This window comes from Helianthus annuus, chromosome 3 (genome assembly GCF_002127325.2).
Source record: "Helianthus annuus cultivar XRQ/B chromosome 3, HanXRQr2.0-SUNRISE, whole genome shotgun sequence".
In the NCBI taxonomy this organism is placed as follows: Eukaryota; Viridiplantae; Streptophyta; class Magnoliopsida; order Asterales; family Asteraceae; genus Helianthus; species Helianthus annuus.
This window is the reverse complement of record NC_035435.2, coordinates 169,826,272-169,847,673: the sequence shown is the minus strand read 5'-3', so window position 1 is coordinate 169,847,673 and position 21,402 is coordinate 169,826,272. Positions and strand designations below refer to the sequence as shown.

At 37.6% G+C, this 21,402-nt stretch overlaps 1 protein-coding gene and 1 long non-coding RNA gene across 3 annotated transcripts; both read left to right on the top strand.

The window, feature by feature from the left end:
• The first annotated feature begins 844 nt into the window (after positions 1 to 844).
• LOC110930696 (non-specific lipid-transfer protein Lac s 1) lies at positions 845 to 21,200 on the top strand. 2 transcript variants are annotated; one of them, XM_022174046.2, is made up of 2 exons: positions 845 to 1,231; positions 20,973 to 21,066. In XM_022174046.2, the coding sequence occupies exons 1-2, from the start codon at positions 885 to 887 to the stop codon at positions 20,980 to 20,982; spliced, it is 357 nt and encodes a 118-aa protein (XP_022029738.1). In that variant the 5' UTR covers positions 845 to 884; the 3' UTR covers positions 20,983 to 21,066. The 2 variants fall into 2 exon arrangements, with proteins under 2 accessions (XP_022029738.1, XP_022029739.1); XM_022174047.2 differs by lacking the exon at positions 845 to 1,231 and adding an exon at positions 20,072 to 20,483 and having other exon boundaries at positions 20,973 to 21,200.
• LOC118490260 lies at positions 9,485 to 11,017 on the top strand. The gene is made up of 2 exons (XR_004888943.1): positions 9,485 to 9,960; positions 10,674 to 11,017. It is a non-coding gene; the product is annotated as an uncharacterized LOC118490260 (long non-coding RNA).
• Positions 21,201 to 21,402: the final 202 nt, after the last annotated feature.

The following is a 21,402-nucleotide window of genomic DNA, read 5'->3' as shown; positions in this document are numbered from 1 at the left end:
AGTCAATAAAAAATGTTCGGTTCTCGATCGTGTTCGGGGCTCCGGTTCTGACCGGATCCTGCTGTGGAATTGGAAAACTGAAGTGTCAGTTTTGTTTCCTTCCGAGTTTTCCCAGCTCTGTGCTCTTTTATCGAATGTCGGCATCACATCGGCCGACGATAGGTGGTCCTGGATTGGAGGTAATTCTGGCGATTTTTCTGTCAGGAGTGTGCGGCGTTTCATCGAGTCTGGGCTTTCTCCGAGTAACTTCTATGTTATGGATTGGTGTAAGTGGGTTCCCATAAAGGTTAATATCTTTGCTTGGCGCTGTGAACAGGAAAGGATTCCGACGAGATCCGCCCTTAGGTCCAGGAATATTAGCATCGATAATGAGCTGTGTCCCTTTTGCGACTTCGGAGTTGAATCGGCTGAGCACCTTTTCACTAGCTGTGCGATTGCCTCATCTGTTTGGCAGCAGGTTCTGAAGTGGTGTAACCTTCCCAGCTTCTTTATTTTTTCATTCCGGGATCTTCTTGAGTTTCACAACGATTGCTGTGTCCCGTTTAGCAAGAAAGACATCGTTCAAGGTTTGATTTTGATTGGGTGTTGGTGCATATGGAAGGCCAGGAATGCTCTTGTTTTCGAGTCTATCCCTACTAGAATTGATAAGATTATTAATGATATTAAGGTGTTAGGTTTTTTGTGGTATTCGTCTAGATCGAAACAGAGGTTTTGTTCTTGGGAGAATTGGTGTATAGATGTAAATATGTAATTTTTTGCGTTTTTGTGCCGGCCCGGTTTGGGTCGGTTCTTTGTTTTTGAAGTTCACCTTTCAAAAAAAAAAGCACCAACAACCTTACTTACAGTCAAAAAAAAAAAAAAAAAAAAAACATAAACATTAAAAAATGGCAAGGATAGTAATGATGGGTTGTTTATGTGTAGTGGTGACTTGCATGGTGGTGGCTGCACCCTATGCAGAGGCTGTAGTTACCTGTGCTGAGGTGACCGCTAGCCTTAGGCCATGCCTTGGCTACCTAACCAATGGTGGCGCTGTGCCACCTACATGCTGCACCGGGATACAAGCACTCAATGCCTCAGCAACAACAACAGTTTCTCGTCAGGCTACTTGTAACTGTTTACAGTCTCTGGCAGGTGCCATTTCCGGCATCAATTACAACGCTATCGGTGGCCTCCCCGGCATGTGTGGTGTCAACCTTGCTTTCAACATTAGCGCAAACACAGATTGCTCCCAGTATGTTCACCTATATACTTTTAATCAACCAGTTTCTATAATTTTTATATTGGGAAAATTACCAAAGTGGCCGTTTGACCAAGCCATTTTCCAAAATAGCCATTTGACCTGGCATAATGCACCCTCCCATCAAAGTGAACTCCCATATTTATGCACCTTCAATCCAACCACCAGCTAGCCGACACGTGTCCCTGAAGCCTGAACCGGCTTTATGCCGCGTCGCCTGGCAGCCGAGCCGCTTCCCCCCCAAGCCAAGCCGCTTCGCAGAACACCTGATTTATGCCGCTTTGAGTACTGCCTCGCCGAGCCGCTTCATGTTAAAGCCGAGCCGCTTTACCCCATTCCAAGCCGCTTCATCAGACTTCCAAGCCGCTACACCTCCAAGCCGCTATAACCTGTTCCAAGCCGCTTCATCAAACTTCCAAGCCGCTACACCCTGCAAACGAGCCGCTTCAACTTCCCGCCAAGCCGTTTCACCTTGGTCAAGCCGTTTCATTCCAATTCCAAGCCGCTAGACATGTTTTTTTATTTATAATTTCGTATGTATAAATATACATCTGTTTTTTGTCTTTTACACACATCTGTGTTTTGTCTTCTCGTTATCTTTGTAGTAATACATTGTTTGGTCACGTTTAGTATAACTCATGGGTGTTAAGTGTGTGATATACACCGGGGGTAAGTGGGAGGTTGTTAACGGGAACATCGAGTATGTTGCCGGTCACGATTGTATTACTAGACGTGGTTTAGAAGTTGAAACTACTTTTTCCTACATCACTTTTTTAAGTTATATTCGAAAGATGTGTGATATTCAAAATATTACTCGGATATCCTACCGGATGTCTTCGTTTACAGATCCGATAGATATAATGAATGATAATGATGTTGTTTTTTTCTTTAATTTGGCTAATAGTAAACCATTTGAATTATTTCAGTTATATGTCATTCAAGAACCCGGTGTTGAGTCTTCTGATTGCGCATTTTTAAACAATTTCAAAGTTCCTGATTTGAATTTATCTTTTGATGATAGTGATAAAAAAATTAATGAAAACTGTACCCAATTATATTTACCGAGTAATACCCAAGGCATATCTTCTATTGTGTTTGAGCCAGGCCACATTTTTAATAGCAAAGAGGAAATGAAACTTGAATTGGGTAAAAAATGTTTGATAGAACGATTTGAGTTTAAAGTTGATAGATCGTCTAAATCACGGTACGAAGTGTCATGTTGTGTTGATGGTTGTGAGTGGCGTTTTGGGGCATACAGCTTTGCTGGTGATAGCGCATTTTACGTTAAATATTTTAACGATAAACACACTTGTTCAAAGACGCTCACACACCCACATTTTCGTCAGGCAAACCCCCAAGTTGTGGGTCATTATTTAGTGCCTCAATTAAAAGACGGTGGTCGAATTTATCGCGGAAACGAGATAAAGTCCGATTTTAAACAAAATTTAGGAATTGATATTAGTTACATGCAAGCATGGCGTGGAAAATGTCATGCTTTAGAACTCTTGCAAGGTACAAGCAGAGATTCTTTTGCCGAACTCCCAATCTATTGTTACAATTTGGAGCGGGCGAATCCGGGAACCGTGACTCACATTTGGGTTGACGACGAGAGTCGATTTGAAATGGTATTTGTGGCTATTGGTGCAGCGGTAAGTCGGCATGGACCTTAATAATATTTTTTTTATCTTAAAATATGATGGTCATTCACTGATTTTTTTTTCAGGTTCGTAGTTTTATGCGTAATTTAAGACCTGTTATTATTATAGACGCTGCCCATTTGAAGGGTGAATTTAAAGGAACATTGTTTTTAGCAGTTGGCATGGACGGAAATAACCAGATTTTACCAATTGCCTATGGAATAGGCAAATCAGAGGATGGTGCTTCTTGGACATGGTTCCTCTCAAAGCTTAAAGGTTGTGTTGGTGAAATTCCAGATATGGCGATCATATCGGATAGGGCCAATTCAATACATTTAGCTGTAAGCAACGTGTTTCCACACGCTTATCATGGTCTCTGCTGTCGACATTTAATGGTGAACTTAAGTTTACCGTCGAATAAAAAAAAGGAATACGAGAGCCTCTGGTGGAAGACCTGTAAATCTTACCGGTTGTCTGATTTTAATGAGTCTTTCCACACTCTATGTCTTGCAGTTCCTAGAATACGGAACACTTTAATAAGTATCGGGTTTGGACGGTGGGCAAGAGCGCATTGTCCCGGCAATCGATATCATTATATGACATCTAACAGTGCAGAGTCAATTAACGCTTTGTCTAAAGACTATCGTAAATTGCCAGTAACCCAACTTATTGAATTTTTCCGTCAATCTGTTCAAAAATGGTTCTATGATCGTCGGCTGGAGGGAATTAAGGAAAGACATGAGCTTACCCAGTGGGCTCAAAAAAAAATTGCAAAGAAAATTGATGGGTCTAGAACTTGGACTGCCAACATAGTAAAAAACACAAGATGGTTAATTGGACAGAAGAAGAAGAACTAGCATTAGTAACAGCTATCGTTGACGCTAAACGAAATTTACAACGCGGACAAACCGCGTACTGGGGCAAGCGTTTCAACACTATCAACAGCACGTCGGCAACGCGCGACACAACTTAAACGCGTGTCAACACAAATGGCGTGATCTTAAACCGAAGTTGGATCGGTTTAAACGTTACTACAACCGTGTCCCGGCGGCTGGGTTGAGCCACGATGATCGGGTATATATCGCGAGGGTCGAGTTTAGGCACGAAGAGAATACGGATTTTAAGTTGGTTGACCACTTTAATATTTATCTTACTTTGTAGTTTTTTTTTTAATGCTATGTAGTTTTATATTTTTAGGATTTAAGAAGTAGATTGTGTAATATTGTTAGGATTTAATAAGTAGGTTGTGTAATATTGTAATATTTTTAGGATTTAATATTGTAATATTTTTAGAATTTATAAGCCCGTTTTGTATAATATTGATTTAAGTATAATGTTTATTATTTCTAATTCAACTCTTATCGATAAAAATATATACAAATTTCCGATATAAATTTCCGATAACTAGCTATTCTAAAAGTTTCAATTAACATATAAAAGGAATTAACTTGGGTATCCTATCAGCTCCTGCCTGGAGGAAAAACTGGCTAAGACACTTTGATTGTAACATAGCGGCGCAGGTTCGAGTCACGCATAGGGCCGGTCCGAACAGAAGGACCCCCTTTTTGTTTCTTTTTTTTGACTCTTAACTGAAGTAACTGAGTTTTCTAACTCAGTTAGTGGTTTCTTTTATAAAAACTAACCTACTTGGACTAACTAGGTTATTTTGAATGTATTAAAGGATCTACTAACTAGGTTAGTTTTCTACTAACCTTGTTAACCAAAAAATAATTTATTAAAATATTAGTTTATTTAATTTAATAAAATATTAAATTATTAAATTAATAATTGATAAAAAATAAAGAGAAAAGAGATAAAAAATGAATTCTATTATTCACAATATTCAACCGAGTTATTAAATATATGGAGAGAAAGAGTATTTTGATATTTTTGGATTTTTTTTTATATTTTTTGATGTTTTTTGATATTTTTTTGATGTTTTTTTATATATTTTGATATTTTTTAAAAAATGCAACTGTCGCGGCTCGGCTTGTACTTTACGCGGCTTGGCTTGTAAATTAGGCGGCATGGCTTGTACTTGTGGGCAGGCGGTGAAGCGGCTTGGCTTGGGGGGGAAGCGGCTCGGCTGCCAGGCGACGCGGCATAAAGCCGGTTCAGGCTTCAGGGACACGTGTCGGCTAGCTGGTGGTTGGATTGAAGGTGCATAAATATGGGAGTTCACTTTGATGGGAGGGTGCATTATGCCCGGTCAAATGACTATTTTGGAAAATGGCTTGGTCAAACGGCCACTTTGGTAATTTTCCCTTTTATATTTGGGATAATGGCATGCAATGCATGCACCTACTTCTAATTACAACCTATTTGTGAAACTTACACTTAATTAATTTCTGTACACACAAACTAACTCACCACACCCCACCCAAGTTCATTTTCAGCGGACCTAGGAATTATTTGTTTGTGGTGTAGATAAAGGGTTCAACCAGATTTTCAACGGGTGCTGTCGGGTTTTTTAGCTAAAAAATACACTATTTTTTTTCAAGGGTGCAGCCGCCCACCCATCCACCAAGATACATAGGTTCACTCCTGCCCAATGTTCTCAAAACCAGACCGGTCCGGCCGGGATCCGGAGCCTTTACCGGGCCGGTTCAGGCCACAAACCCGTTTCAACATTAGGCCGGCGGTCTGGCCGGGAGACGGGCGGTCGGGCCGAGCGGGTCGTCGCTTATGGTCGGGCCGGTTAAGTTTTTTTTTTTTTTTCATCAACATCTTCACTCTTCAGTCCATACTTCCATTCCATCTTCAATTGATCAATTTCATTGACATCTTCACTAATCTTTTGCTGCATTGTTGTGAGTTGTATGAGTTTATGTGTGAGAGGGAATGTTAGATGAAGAAGACGAAGACTATGTGAATGCACTGAGAGAGAAGAAATAACCTATCTTTTGTCTAATATATAAATTTGATCCGAGAAAAACAAGAAACAATGAAAGATCCTTTGGTTTAAAGAAATTTTTTTTTTCAAAGATACACATCAATCAATAGTCTCTAGTCTATTCTAGAGATATGTAATATCTCTGACAAATTCATTTTCCAACACCATTCATTTATTATAATTTTTCACACATATTTATTTATATTTAATGAATAAAGCATAACATGTTTAAATTTTACGTTTTTTTTTCTTCTGAAACAAGTTAGATTCTAGGTTTAAATTAAGTTGTATGTATGTGTAAATTATTAAGTCATTTTTTATATTATCCGATTCTTATATCCGGTCCGACCATTGAACCAGTAAGACGTCCTGTTCAATGTCCGGTTCTGAAAACATTGCTCCTGCCCAAGTTTACATATGCAGCTTGTAAAACTATTATTCTACACTCTCGTATAAAGTGGTTAACACATTCATTAATGTCTACTTGTTTATATATATATATACATATATATATATATATGGTGTGAGTTTCATTGGGGAACACTAAAAAAGTGGGGAACAGTGGGGAACCGACTCAAACGAACTCCGATTGGACTCATTTCAGCGGCGTTGTAACCGTCTCGTCGAACCCTAACTAGGATCTCTTAACCCTAAACCCTAAATCATAACCCCTAAACCCTAAATATATTAGGGTTTGGCTTTTAGGGTTTAGCCTTAGAGCATTCACATCCAATCCATTAAAAAAATACATATTCCACTAAAAAAACAACTCCTATATCAATATATTTCCACTAAAAATAAATACTTTTTATCTCTCCTTTTCAATATATATTACATTTTCTCTCTCCTCCACTCACAACCACTTTCAATATATATTAAAAAAGTATAGGGGTGAACAGTGTCCCCCCAAATATAAAGATGAACAGTAACATTTTCTCTCTCCTCCACTCACAACCACTTTTTATACTTCTTATATTTTAAAACCCCCCACACAGATTTTGGTAGTTTGGATGAGAATGCTCTTAGGGTTTAGCTTCAGGGTTTAGGTTTAGGGTTTAGAGTTTAGCTTTATGGTTTAGGGTTTAGCTTTAGGTTTAGCTATAGGGTTTAGCTTTAGGTTTAGCCTTTAGGGTTTAGCTTTTAGGGTTTATAGTTTAGATTTTACGGTTTAGCTTAGGTTTTAGCCTTATTTTTAGCTTTAGGGTTTAGAGTTTAGGATTTAGGGTTTAGGGTTAAGAGATCTTAGTTAGGGTTCGACGAGCCGGTTCCAACGCCGCTGGAATGAGTCCAATTGGAGTTCGTTTGAGCCGGTTCCCCGTTGTTCCCCACTTTTTTAGTGTTCCCCAATGAACTTTCCCCTATATATATATATATATATATATATATATATAGAGAGAGAGAGAGAGAGGGGCCGGTTAACGTACAATACCTCTTATCCTACATTATGTACGCGATGCCCTCAGCCGTACGATCTTCAATCGATGAAACGCTGGCAAAACTAATTTAAATGATTAAATTAATCATTTTAATATATCTAAATCATACCGGGAAGGTTAAAAACGTCATTGTGAGGTCATAAATCTCTGTAATTGACCAATGATAGTTCAAAATCAAATCCTAAATCAAATTCAAAAACCTGAAATTCTTCTTCCCCAACCTCCCTTTGTTACTTTTGGTGCGATATCGATAATAGGAACTACTAATTTGGGAGTTGTAAGGGTCAAACGGAAGAAGACTGACAATGATCGACCAACAATCGAAGAAGATGAACAGTAACACACACACAAATTATACACATGCGATTTCCTCAAATACCACATGCGAAATTGTTACAAAAAAACAACTTGCTATTTCCTCAAAATTATCACATGCGAAATTGAATTACCACATGCGAAATTGTTACAAAAAAACAACCTGTTATTTCATCAAATTATCACATGCGAAATTGAATTACCACATGCGAAATTGTTACAAAAAACAATCTTCTATTTCATCAAAATTATCACATGCGAAATTGAATTACTACATGCGAAATTGTTACAAAAAAACACCTGGTATTTCATCAAAATTATCACATGCGAAATTATTACAAAAAAAAAAAACATGCAATTTTCATTTCGGGAAGATGATCTGACGGCTGAGATTGTAGCGTACGTAATGTACGATAAAGGAATTTATACAGTACCCTTTACCTCTATATATATATATATATATTGCATACCAAAATTGTATTAATTTAATATATGGTAAATGGTGCTTTTTTTTTTTTTTTTTCAGGGTGCCGTGAGAATGAGAATGGAGAAAGATGTCCGGGTTGGAAATATAGAAGCATGTATAATAAATTAAAATAAATAAAGAACATTGTTCTCTTTTCAAGAAGACTTATATATGGCTGTGTGTATATATGTCTTTATGACTTGTAATGACTTTGGTTTCATATAACGTTTTTATTATGTAACTATGTTGCATGAGAGCTTAAGGAGCTCTTTGTTTTATAAAAGGTAAATGTGTGCAGTCTACGAACCAAATATGCAAACATCTATAGAAGAAGAGGTGGACCAAACCTCTTTAGTCTACAAGATCAAGGTTGTTTGTTTTTTAACGTATGTAAACTTCTAAAATAAACTAGTAGTGGTGTACGGAGGGTGGTGGTGGTGGACGGTGGTTGTAGACGGTGGTGGTAGGTGATGGACTGTGGTGATGATGGTGGTACAGTACCGGTATTTGAGGGTAAAAACCGGTACCGGACCGGTACCCAAAATGTACCCAGTAAACAAGAAAAACAACATATTATAGTATGCCATCATATCCAAGGGCGTGGCTTTCAAGGGGCCGGGAGGGGCGCCCGATCCCCCGAACTTTTCCCTCAGTAGTGTCATGTATGTACATTTTGTGTAGATTTTTTTAGGTATATACGTTTTCGACCCCTCGGTTTTATAAAAAAATTACTTATTTTTTAGTTTCGATGACTTCCGACCTTCCGGTGAAAAGTTTCAAGCTTCGCCACTGATCATATCGCCACACAAAATAACCTGATTCAGAACGATATGAACATTTTAAAAGTGACAGTAGAGAGCCGCAGGTATGAACAACCATGACCCTCTCCCTCAGAGGCTTAGAGTAAGCCACTAGACCCCACCACTTCAAATTATACAATATAAACAATTGATGTCGGGTCTTAGATACAGTACCGGTTTCCAAGTTTCACAAACCTCCATTTTCCAGTAATTCTCTTTATCTTTGTTTCCCCACTACGTGACACTTCTTCCAGCAGAGAGAGACAATGGAAAGCAAGAAGCCGGTCACGGTGGTTTCGTGGCGCCAACGACCGTCATTCTGACGCGTGAGCCGGTTCCATTTCATAGTCCGAAGGCAGGGAAGCCACAGGTGGTGGTGGTTTGTGCATCCAAGGGGCGGTGATGGGTCCAACGGCGTTACAGCTCGCACGCCAGCGTCACCAGTACTCAACATCGACAAATTTGGTGGCGGTAGTTCAAGATGTGGATTAGGTTTTACGGTGGCCATTGGTGGCGGCGAGCAGGTTTCGTGACGGTACACGAGTGGAGAAACACGAGGGATGTTAGATCGGAAGTTTGCATAGCTTGGCAAGTGACGACGATCGAACGCCTACGGTTCCGATGAAGTTCTGGCAACTTTCCGGTAAGCCCTTTTTCTCTTGCATGTTTGCTATTTGGGTTGTTCATGAACCTTAACCCAACAAGTCAGATGCTCATGGTTGGCCGTGATGATGCAAAAAAATGCCAAATTGGTTTCTTGGGCGTGGCATTCGTTAGGGCAATGTGAATGTGATTCCTGATTTCACATACCAAATGGTATTAAATAGTATTGTCTGCAACCACAAGGATTTAGCAATTCTAAGCCTCCAAGACAACGATTTGGTTTTTAATTTTCATATTAATCAATATCAATCGTTCCATGAAATTGTGAAAATTTTACACGATAAAGATGATGATTTTTTGTTTGTCAATTTTGATGCGATATAGTAAAATTTTACAATTATTGAAATACATATTTTCTTATGGGTGAGATCGCTCTTATCAATGTTGCAAGGCAAGGGCATATCTCCAATGCTAATACCTCATTGAACATGTACTGAAACTGATGATGGTATTACTTCTTTGTTCTTAGCTGTAGTTGCAGGCTCACTCCAATGGTTGGAGCTATTAACATAGGTACACCAATATCTCTACTACTAGCAAGGGTCATTTACTAACAAGAATGTAGGCAATCTGACTTTGAATTTTTATTTTATTTTATTTTATTTTCATTTTTTTTTGCTATGAGTATTTCTGTTTTGTTTAGATTTTTTTTATTACTTTTAATCTATGAAGGAAGTGAATGCAACTCGATTTGTGAAATTGCCAAGGCAATTATGTTATATGCAGCCTCATTCATTATTCATTCGGATCATATTTCATCTCTAACGGGTCAAACGGATGATGTTTTAAAAATAGCGTAAAGAAACCTTTTTATGGGCCTTATGGGTACGACATGTTGAAAGGCGCTGATAGTATGTCTTTAATAATGGTAAAACTTGATTATTATGAAGTAATTAAGTTATTTAAGAAAATTTGGTGCATTGATTATCTATAAAACACTTCAAAACATTTTAAGCCAACCCAATCGACTGCACCCGCTTCAAACCTTACCAAAATCATCTACTCTAATCAGAAACCATCTTTGAACCTTCGTAATATTACTACATATTTAGAAAGTGTAGTGGTTGGATGATGTCATTCTTAGAATCTCAACAATTTGGCATATATCGGGCTTTGTCTTTTTTGGGTTCACCAGGTGTGTTGCCGTTCACGGCCCTAGACGTAGGTGTGTACGTGTTCAACTCACTGAATAGATGGAATTCACAGCTCTAAAATTGTTTGTGCAGGAAGGTGCAAAAGTTCAATCACGGGGACTAATACAACCAAGCTTTAGGCCGGTCAATTGTTTGTATCTTTAGCTCTTGCTTTTATATGTCTATTTTTATTATGAATTCAGATATATAACCAAAAAGGAGAGTAAAGTGATTCAAAATATAAGTTTTAATAGATTTTCATTTACTCAATGTTGATTTTGCATCTCCTACGACTTGATCCTAAAGAAACGTTACATCTTTTGCACGTTTCGTTTAAGACCAAACACTATCGGGTAATGTTTTGTTTATTGCTTTTTGTACATAGGGTTTTCCGCCGCAACGCGCGGACGGGTAAAAACCTAGTTTATATTATATAAAGTACTTCATGTATAAATGTAGTACAAAAGTGTTGCAAATATTAAAAATTTGTTAAGTTCGGCTGGTCGAGAAATGCCCGCAAGAAAATTCGAGTGGAACAATTGGGTCCCGAAGAAGGTCGCTATCGTTGCTTGGAGGGCGGAAATGGAAAGACTTCCAACAAAATGCGCGCTAAGACGTCGGAATATTATGGTCCAAAATAATCTATGCGTTCACTGCGGATATTTTGAGGAATCGTGTGAACACGTTTTTGTTATGTGCCAGTTTGCTCAAGCGATATGGCAATATATCGCGGATTGGTGTAGAATACCTCCTGTTGTTGCATTTGAAGTTAGGGATTTACTCGACTTACATAGCGGAGCATTGAATGGGAGGAAGAAAAAGAAGGCTTTACATGCGGTGGTTCTTGTAACGTTTTGGAGCTTATGGAAAATGCGGAACGAGGTGGTCTTTAGGCAAGCAAGCCCGTGTACCACAAAAATTCTGGATGAAATCAAAGCGATGGCATTTTTATGGGTCAAACATCGATCGAGGATGGTGGAACTAACTTGGGAGAAATGGAGCCGGCTCGAAATCATTGGTTAAGTCTATGTAATTTGTATAAGTCATGTTTTCTTGGTGAAGCTTTGAAATGTGTATATTTTGGCGGGTAGCTTCTTGCTACAATTAATAATAAAATTTTGTCGGCCGTTCAAAAAAAAAAATACATGGATACAAGATTATCAGCTCCCCATATTCACAAATGGATGAACCAGAATATCACCTTAAAGATTTAGAAGTAACATACATTTTTTGTTTGGCACTCTAACCCATATTGTTCCATTAGTATTTAGGCATGCATATGGGATACTAGGATCATCATATATAAAAAAAAAGATAGTCAAATAGAGTTCCAAAAGCTACCTAGCTACAAACAAGCATAACACCAAGTTAGAGATTCAATTAGCAATACCAACGTAAACCTGAACATTTTTATAATGTAAAAAAGAAAACAACCTACTTCTACTATTAAAGTGATATACTTATTGGGAAAAATATAGATGTAGATTTTAGCAATCATACAGGGGAAATAAAGTTGCAACTTTTTTTTTAACGACAAATTTGGATCACTGACGGACCACTGGAGTATCATCGTGCCACCAGCGAAACCACCCGATCATATCCATTTTCACAAGGCATAATGTCTATACACTAATTCAGGAGGAAACCCAATAAATATGAGAAAACCCCCTTGTGAGAATCGAACCCAGAACCTATTGGTGTCAAAGGTTTATCCCACCCCAAGATGCCACTAAACTATAAAGCTAAGGACAAGAGAGTTGCAACTTGACAGTTGTGAGTCTTTAAAAAGTAGAAGTGGTTGAATTAATGCAATCCTATATGGTTAGACCATGTGTAGTGGTAAGTTGTTATAATGTCCTCACCATGGGGCATTATTCGACACGTGGTATCCTAGTCACACTTGGGCATTATAGCAAAAAGTGGCGTAGTGAGGCATTATGCCAATAACCCCCATTCAATCATTTCACAATTACTTTTTCTAATTTAAAACATAAAAAACTTCATTAATTTAAAAAAAATTACACTACTTGAAATTAAAAAAAAACTGAAAAAAAAAACAGAAAATAAAAAAACAGAAAAAAAAACCGAAAAAATAAAATAAAGTTAAAAAAAAGAACATGATCTAGAGTCCATATTTTTCTCTAATTTTTTAGCGACGCATTTGCGCAAGGATCAACGCATCGCCTTGTAGGTGGTCAATAGGTTTGGACAAAAACTCAATGTCCTTTTCCATTTGCCTCGCCTCTTGCATCTCGTTAAACTTTTTGGTTTTGGCCACTCGTTCCTTCATAATCTCATAACGTTGGTGGCTGAGGTCGCGAATGTCTTGGAGACGACGGTTCATCTTCTCGAAATCTTCCTTTAACTCGAGATCGGAAGACGACTCGACCGTTTTTTTCCCGGTTCCCTTTCTTCTACCGGTGGGTCGGACCAACTCTTCTTGAATTCCCTCGTCAATGTCCACCGCCTCATTTAAATCAACATTGCGGGCATCCGATGTCGGAGTTGACGGGTCAACGAAGGATGATGTTTTTGACCTTTTAGCTCGATGTCTACTACTAGACGTCATTGGATTAACTAGCGCCCACTTTGGACTTTTTCGTAGTAGCTCCTAACACTTATAGTACGTGAAAGGGCATTTCGTCCTCTCGAACTCCTCCAAAGTCCTCGTTAAAACCCCCACGTCACTTTCACCGCTCGGACGAGTATCGTAGTTACGTTGGTAAACTTCTTGGAACGCGTGAGACTTGTTGTTGATGTCGGTCCATTTGCTAGAAATGGAATCTTTGTCCCGATGTTCGCCTTGACCCCACGTGCTAAAAAAGAGTGCACGAACTCTATCCCAAAAAACGGGGTCCGTTTGAAAGTTTGCTACAAATTAAAAAAAAATTATAAGTTGTATGTTAAAAATTAAAATAATAAAATAAGTAAAATAATATATATATATAATAGTTACCGGTTTCTTCGTCCTCCGAAATGTCGAGCCACGCCCGAGTCAACGTGAATTCCTCTTCCTTCGTCCATTTAATGATATTTTTTGTACGCCGAGATTCGTCTTTTTCCTTCTTCTTATGCGACCTTTTGCCACGTTTCGATTTATCTTGCACCGGTTCGGGTTGCGTCTCTGGCACGACATCGACATCGGGTTCGGATTCGGGTTGTGACGGTTGAGACCCGCCGGCTTGACCATAGCCGAAAGGGGGAGGCACAAACGGAGTGGCGCCACTCAAGTAATCCGCGTACGTTAAAAAGCTCGGGTCCATGTCTTGAAGGTTATACGGGTTTTGCGGTTGGGCTGTGTTCGGGTTCGTGGGTCTTGCGGGGACACCAAAAGGGGGTCGGTATGGATGCATGATTGTATAAATAATATGAGGAAGTGGGTTTTTTTTTATAAAAAGTAGAAGAAAGTGGGAGAGAAAGTGGGGTTTTTTATAAAAAATGTGAGAATATGGATTGATATATATATATAGTGGGTAATATTTTAAATAAAAAAAATAATAAATATGACCGTTTGTCAACGGTACAAAATCTCGCCCCCCTATACATTTTAAGCGTTTTAATTAAAACGCCGCGGTGATTTTTTTTCGAAAATAACGTCCGGTAATGCCGGGTGTAACGGCTACGGGGCGTTATAGCGCGTTATTTTTGAAAAATTAAAAAAAAAAACGCCCCACTACGGGCGGTCTTATAGGTAACCATATCAGGAAGGTAGCCCACGTTCTTCAAGAATTCGCATTATTCTACTTGGGTTGCTTGCCCTATACCAACCGAAAACCAAGGTGTTTTACATTTTTTATTTCAAGATCTACAAACAAACCACATAAACCAACATTATTCCTCAGTTTTATGAACCCTAAATCACTTTGAGTTTAACAACTAAAATTAATCACAGGCTAAGATATTTTTATAAGAGCATCAATATGCTATATATCAAACAAAAAGATCCTTGAAAATAGTAAGTTAGCAACCAAACAAAATCTGAAAACAAAGAGAATGAACTCAAATAAGAGTGGACTTAGGACTTGGGAGCAAATTGAAAAGGATGAACCAATAAACCGATGTCCAAGAAAGCTGAACCGAAGATGGCTCCTCCAACCATCAGCAATTAGAACCATTACCAGTGATAATGATGAGTTACCTGTCTGGCTAGGATTTGAAGATGAAGAATGGTGGTCGATGAAACACCTGTGAAGATTAAGGTCAGGTTTTGAGAACGAGATTTATGGGAGGGAAATGATTTGAGGGAAATTTTATTAAAGAATTTGAAGGAGGGAAATTTTCATAGAACAATAAAAAAAACGTTTAAATATTTAATGGCATACATAAAGTGCTAATAAAAATCTAAATTAGTAGCAGTAATTGCTAAATGCCACTAAAAGTATGTGGAGACAAAAATGGTATACGTACTGCCATTAAAAACCTAAATTAGTGGCACAAAATTTAAATGTCATTAAAACCGTCTGCCACTAATTGGCATTTTTTTTGTAGTGAAAAACAAAAAAAAAGGTTTGTGAGTGTGTGGACCTACTCTTCACCATCCGGACGAGTCCGCTGGAGCGGACCAACATTCATCCGGACCTCCTAGTCATCACCATACAATGTGGTGGTTTGTTTTTTGGTCGTCCGAAATGCAAACCACAACCACCGAATGGTGCGTTGTGGGTACTCTAACAAAGCAATCTCGTTACCAAACTATGTTAGACATAAAGGTGATAAGCTTCTTACGAGTAAAAAGACAGAACCATGATACAAACTTTGGAGTGAGAAGATTGGTGTAAATTTTAATTGATTTTTTTGCACATGTAATGTATTGTATCCGTGATAACAAACTTCTAGCCCCTTGCTAGTGGTTCTTGTTTGTTTTTTAGAGGTCGTTAGTTAAAAATAAGGGAAACGAATTATTATTCCCGATAAAGCTTTCAGGCGTGCCAAAATTCTTTTTACATGTGAAAACTGTCACATCAGCATCACATCAATTTTCACAACGGTCACTTAGGAGTGAAAATGCCTTTCACATGTATCGTATGGAACCTTATGGCACATATTTTTTTTTATTTACCAATAATATTTTATAGATTTACATTTGCTTTTAAGAATTTGTAATTAAAAACAAATTTAAACATTGACGATAATTAAACAAACTACAACCTTTAAAATAAAACAACAAGCTACGACACGAAAAATAAAATAAATAAAGTACAATCAAGCAGTTTACAAAATACAAATGTAAAATATAATTAAAAAGGTTAAAGTTCTACTCATCGTCGTTGGGGAGTCGATGTGTGTAAATACGTTCCATGAAAGTTAGCGTACCAATACATGCTAAAGCTAGCCATACCATTCACGTGTGAAGGTGCGTGTGATGATCCAATGACATAACCTTGGCCACCGTGTATAAATACAAACCACATAACAAAAGTAGACTAAAAATTTAATATTTTTTTATGGGACGAGTAAATGTCATTAAATAGTTAATGACATTTATTGTTCTATTCATGCGACTTTAATTTTATATAATTGGGACTTTGACGTTCTATTATTAATTAAGGGTAAAAACCGAGGCAATTAGCAGTACTTTTATTATTATTTTTAAACTTTAAAACTTCTTGTAATATTTAATTAATATAATTTATTTCGAGCATATTTTGTTTTTTATAACTTTTAAGATACAATGTCTTGTAAAATTTTGAGTATGTTATTGCGACTTCTCTATTTTTATCTACGTCTTAAAATATTTTTTTCTTACCCTAGTCCCGGGCTCTTGCGAACTTCAAATAATAAAACGACATCATTACATTGTCGTCCGACTTTGCTTTGAAACTAATGGGGGGATGACAACATTTACACCGGTGGGATTGGTATTTTCGATATCGATATCGTGCCAAGCTCATCCATATTAAAAGTCAACAATATATTTTAAAAGTCGTATTACTTAAACTCTTAATTATATAAAACAAGTATTAGGACCCACGCGTTGCAGCAAAACCCTCAAATCAGACAAAAAATAGACGTAAAAGCATTCAAACACGCACGTGCATTACGGCATTAACTCGAAAAATATAAACTGGAAAAAAAAAGAAAATTTAAAATATCCGAAAGGCCGTTACACCGAAAAAAATAAACGTAAAATTAATATGTAAATTTCATGATTATTAGCAACAATATGATATACTTTTGATTTTATCAACTAATTTAATTAGAAAATATACTATTTGCTATATCAAAACACAATAATCTTATAAGAAATTTTAATATCCAATCCTAAGACAAAACTAAGGGGCTGTTTGACAACTTCTGAATGGTTAAATGCTAAACCAATAAAAGGTCTGAATCATTAAGTGCTGAACCAGTAAGAGGTCTGAACCATTAAGAGCTAGTATAATGCTTAACAGTTCACATGCAAATGTCTGACCAATTCAGAGTAAAGGTCTTAACCATTTAGACTTTGTATAATGCTTAACCATTAAGAGGCAAATGTCTGAATCATTCAGACATCTGCTCCCGAAACAAACAGTCTGAACCATTAAGTGCTGAATCAGTAAGAGGTTTGAACCATCAAGAGCTACATTAAGAGCTAAACAAACAACCCCTAATCCTATATTACATTGATATTTTGATTATATAAAAAAGGTACTCGCTTAAAAACTTATATGTTAACAATTCACTGCAAGAAACTGGCACCTTTAGCGGTGCCAGTTGTCGCCGCTATTGCCCTGTTTTGTCGCCACTATTTGCTTTTACCGACGACGTGTAGCCGCTAAAGGGTCGTCGGTATTGATGGGCTGCTAATGATCATCATGTCGTCACTAATACAAGGCGTCGCTGCTAATGTTTCTACTGGAGAATTGCCGGAAAGCTCGCCTGAGACCTGCTAATCTTCATAAACTCAAACAACAACACATGTTACATAATTTTTTCATTCAAATCTCATATATTATAAACTCAAACAAAGCATAAATACAAATTCCTCGCCGTATTATCATTCAAATCTTATACATCCATAAACACAAACAAATCCTTTTACATAAAATTACATTACACATTTTCTGCATAAAACTAAAAAACTAGCCGGTGCTTGACGGAGAAGGTGCTCCGGTGACGAAGAAGATTGTCATTTACGGTGGTGGTTGACGGTGGCGATGCAGGTGATGCTCCTGAAGATACAGGTGCTCCGGCGATGGTCCGATGAAGATGCAGGTGCTCCGGCGATGGTCCGGCGATGCTCCGGTGATGGTCCGGCGATGGTCCGGTGAAGATGAAGGTGTGTTTGTTTGAGGAGAATGAAAAAGTTTTGAATATGAAGTGTGTGTTTGTTTGGGAAGAATACCGGCCTTTTGATCATGTATTCATCAAGGGCCAAGATTGAATCCTGATTGCAGCACACGGATCGGTCTATTACTGGCGACATCAATAGCGACGACAGTTGATGCGGCCGTTATTGCACGGCGTCACCGCTATTGATGTCACCAGTATGCTGGATATTTCTTGTAGTGATTGTTGCTTAAATATCTAGGTTGGGACACTAAAGGAAATAAAAAGAAAACATGAAGAGCTATGCTTGAATAAGTTGTATAAAAAGCTATAAGAGGACTCGCGTCGCGTGATAAACACCCCATCACTCGTTAATGGTCGTTAGGGATGGCAATGGGTCGGGTTCGGGTCGGGTTCGGGTCGGGTATTGGTAATCCCATACCCAAACCCGTTTGTAAAACTGTGTCCTATACCCGACCCAGTACCCGTCAGGTATTGGGTATATCCGCGGATATCGGGTATGCCGATAAATTTGTTAAAAAATATACTTTGGGTATCCAAGTACATTTCTTTTACTATTACAATTATTATATAATTTATTTATACAACAACAATTATAAATTAAAAAAATAAAACAGTACATTATATAATATAAGTTTTATTATAAATTAATAATAACTTTATAGTAGTTATACACTTATATGTTTATACTTCACAACATACAAAATATAAATACTATTATCAAATACATATAGTAAAAGAAAATTTAATTTTTCACATTATGAACATACAAAAATAAAAATACTACTAGAAAACGGTTAATGGAAAATAAAAATATAAATTAAAAAAACCGGGTATATGATCGGGTATATAGTTCAGGTAAACGGGTACGTGAGTTCGGGTAATCGGGTCGGGTATCACCTAATCCCATACCTGACCCATACCCGCGAAAATTTTTAAATCTAATCCCATACCCGGCCCAATACTCATCGGGTATCGGGCCCGTCCCATTTGTGTCGGGTTTCGGGTATACCCGTCGGGCTCATATTTTTAAAATGTTTATAATAGTAAAATGTTTAAAATAGTAAAATGTTTGTTTCCAAATACATTTCTTTTATTATTACAATTATTATATAATTTATTTATACAATAACAATTATAAATTAAAAAAGTATATTATATAATTTAAATTTTATTTATAAATTAATAATAACTTTATAGTACTTATACACTTATATGTTTATACTTCACAACATACAAAATTTAAATACTATTATCAAATACATATGCTAAAAGAAAATTTATTTTTTCATATGAATATACAAAAATAAAAATACTAATAGAAAACGGTTTATGAAAAATAAAAATATAAATTAAAAAATCCGGGTATATGATCGGGTATGTAGTTCAGGCAAACGGGTATGTGGGTTCGGGGAATCGGGTCGGGTATCACCTAATCCCATACCCGACCCATACCCGCGAAAATTTTTGAATCTAATCCCATACCCGGCCCAATACTCATCGCGTATCCGGTATACCCGTCCTATTTGTGTCGGGTGTACCCGTCGGGCTCAGATTTTTTTGTCATCCCTAGTGGTCGTTATACACTGTCACCGGCCAAGTGTTCCACGCGTGGACTTTATAACGCGTTGCCATGATCACGCGTTGAAACTTGAATTTTGTTACCGTTGAGTGACTGGAATTCTTCGTGGAGGTGGAAGGCAGACGAGTGATGGGCACCCCTAGTAAAATCCATCACTAGTGATGGAATCAAGTTCATTGACGTGGCGGACAATGATTAGGTGTTGTGAGTGATGGAAAACCATCACTAGTGGAACGCGCCTACCCCTAATAATAGCACAAAATTGAATAGTGAAAAACACACAAAAACAAATATTGTAAATTAATATATGGAAAATTACATTTTTGTTATGTATTATATAGTGTCTATAAATAGGTTTTTGAAGACAACCGGTCCTGTTAATAACGTAATGCAAACAAGATTTAAACTTTTAAAAATTATGTATAACCTTTGTTTTTTTTAACGCAAACTGACCATCTACTATCTAGTCCTGTACGTGCATCTTGCAGAATTTGAACTTGAACGTGGACCCTTTTTTTCCTTCTTATACAGTAGCAAGAGTTTAGGGTTCACTTAATGAATGTTAAATAGTATTTAATCCTCCATTAATCATACAGATGGACAAGGACAAATTAACAGCCCTATAAATAGTAAGCTTGTACAATTGTTTCTAGCACCAACAACCTTAAAATCACAAAAAACATAAGTATCTTACAACATTAAAAAATGGCAAGGATGGTAATGATGGGTTTATGTGTAGTGGTGACTTGCATGGTGGTGGCTGCACCCTATGCAGAGGCTGTATTTTCCTGTGCTCGTGTGGCCGCTAGCCTTAGGCCATGCCTTCCCTACCTAACCAATGGTGGTGGCGATGTGCCACCTGGATGCTGCACCGGGATACTAGCACTCAATGCCTCAGCAACAACAACAGTTGCTCGTCAGGCTACTTGTAACTGTGTACAGTCTTCCATTTCGGGCATCAATTTTGGCCTTGCTGCTGGCCTCCCCGGCATGTGTGGCGTCACTGGCAACGTTCTTGCCAACATCAGCTTAAACACAGATTGCTCCCTGTATGTTCACCTATATACTTTTAATCAAGAAGTTTCTCAAATTTTTGTATTTGGGATAATGGCATGCCGCGTGCACCTACTTTTAATTACAAGCTACGTACCTATTTGTGAAACTTACACTTGATTAATTTCTGTACACACAGACTAACTGAGCACACCCAAGTTCAGTGGGAATTATTTGCTTGGGGTGCGGATAAAGGGTTTAACCAGATTTTCAAAGGGTGCGGTCGGGTTTTTTGACTAAAAAATACACTAATTTTTTCTCAAGGGTACGCTCGCCCACCCAAGACACATAGGTTCGCCCGGTCGCCCCTGCCCAAGTTTACATATGCAGCTTGTAAAAGTATTAATCTACACTCTCCTACTTAAAGTGGTTAACACATTAATTAATGTCTACTTGTTTATATATATATCTTGCATGAACATGCATCAATGCATACCAAAATCTTTTATTAATTTATTATATGGTAAATGGTGTTTCTTTTGCAGGTTGGGGTGAGAATGAGTAAGGAGAAAGATGTCTGGGTTGGAAGTTTAGAAGCATAATAATAATAATAAATTAAAATAAATAAAGAAGACTGTTCTCGTTTCAAGAAGACTTATATATGGCTGTGTGTATATATGTCTTTTTGACTTGTAATGACTTTGGTTTCATATAACGTTTTTATTATATAACCATGTTGCACACGAGATTAAGGTGTTGTTTATTTTTTAAAAGGTAAAATGTTTGCAGTCTGCGGACTACATCTGCAGACGTTTGTAGAAAAAGAGGTGGACCAAACCTCTTCAGTTTACAAGAAGAAGGCTATTTGTTTTTTAATATATGCAGACTTCTAGAATAAACTGGTGGTGGTGTACGGACGGTGGTGGTGGGTGGTGGTGGTGGTGCTGGACAGTGATGGACGGTGGTGGTGGGTGG

Excerpts from the sequence above, each read along its gene's own strand:
- LOC110930696 (XM_022174046.2), top strand. The coding sequence starts at position 885 with ATGGCAAGGATAGTAATGATGGGTTGTTTATGTGTAGTGGTGACTTGC.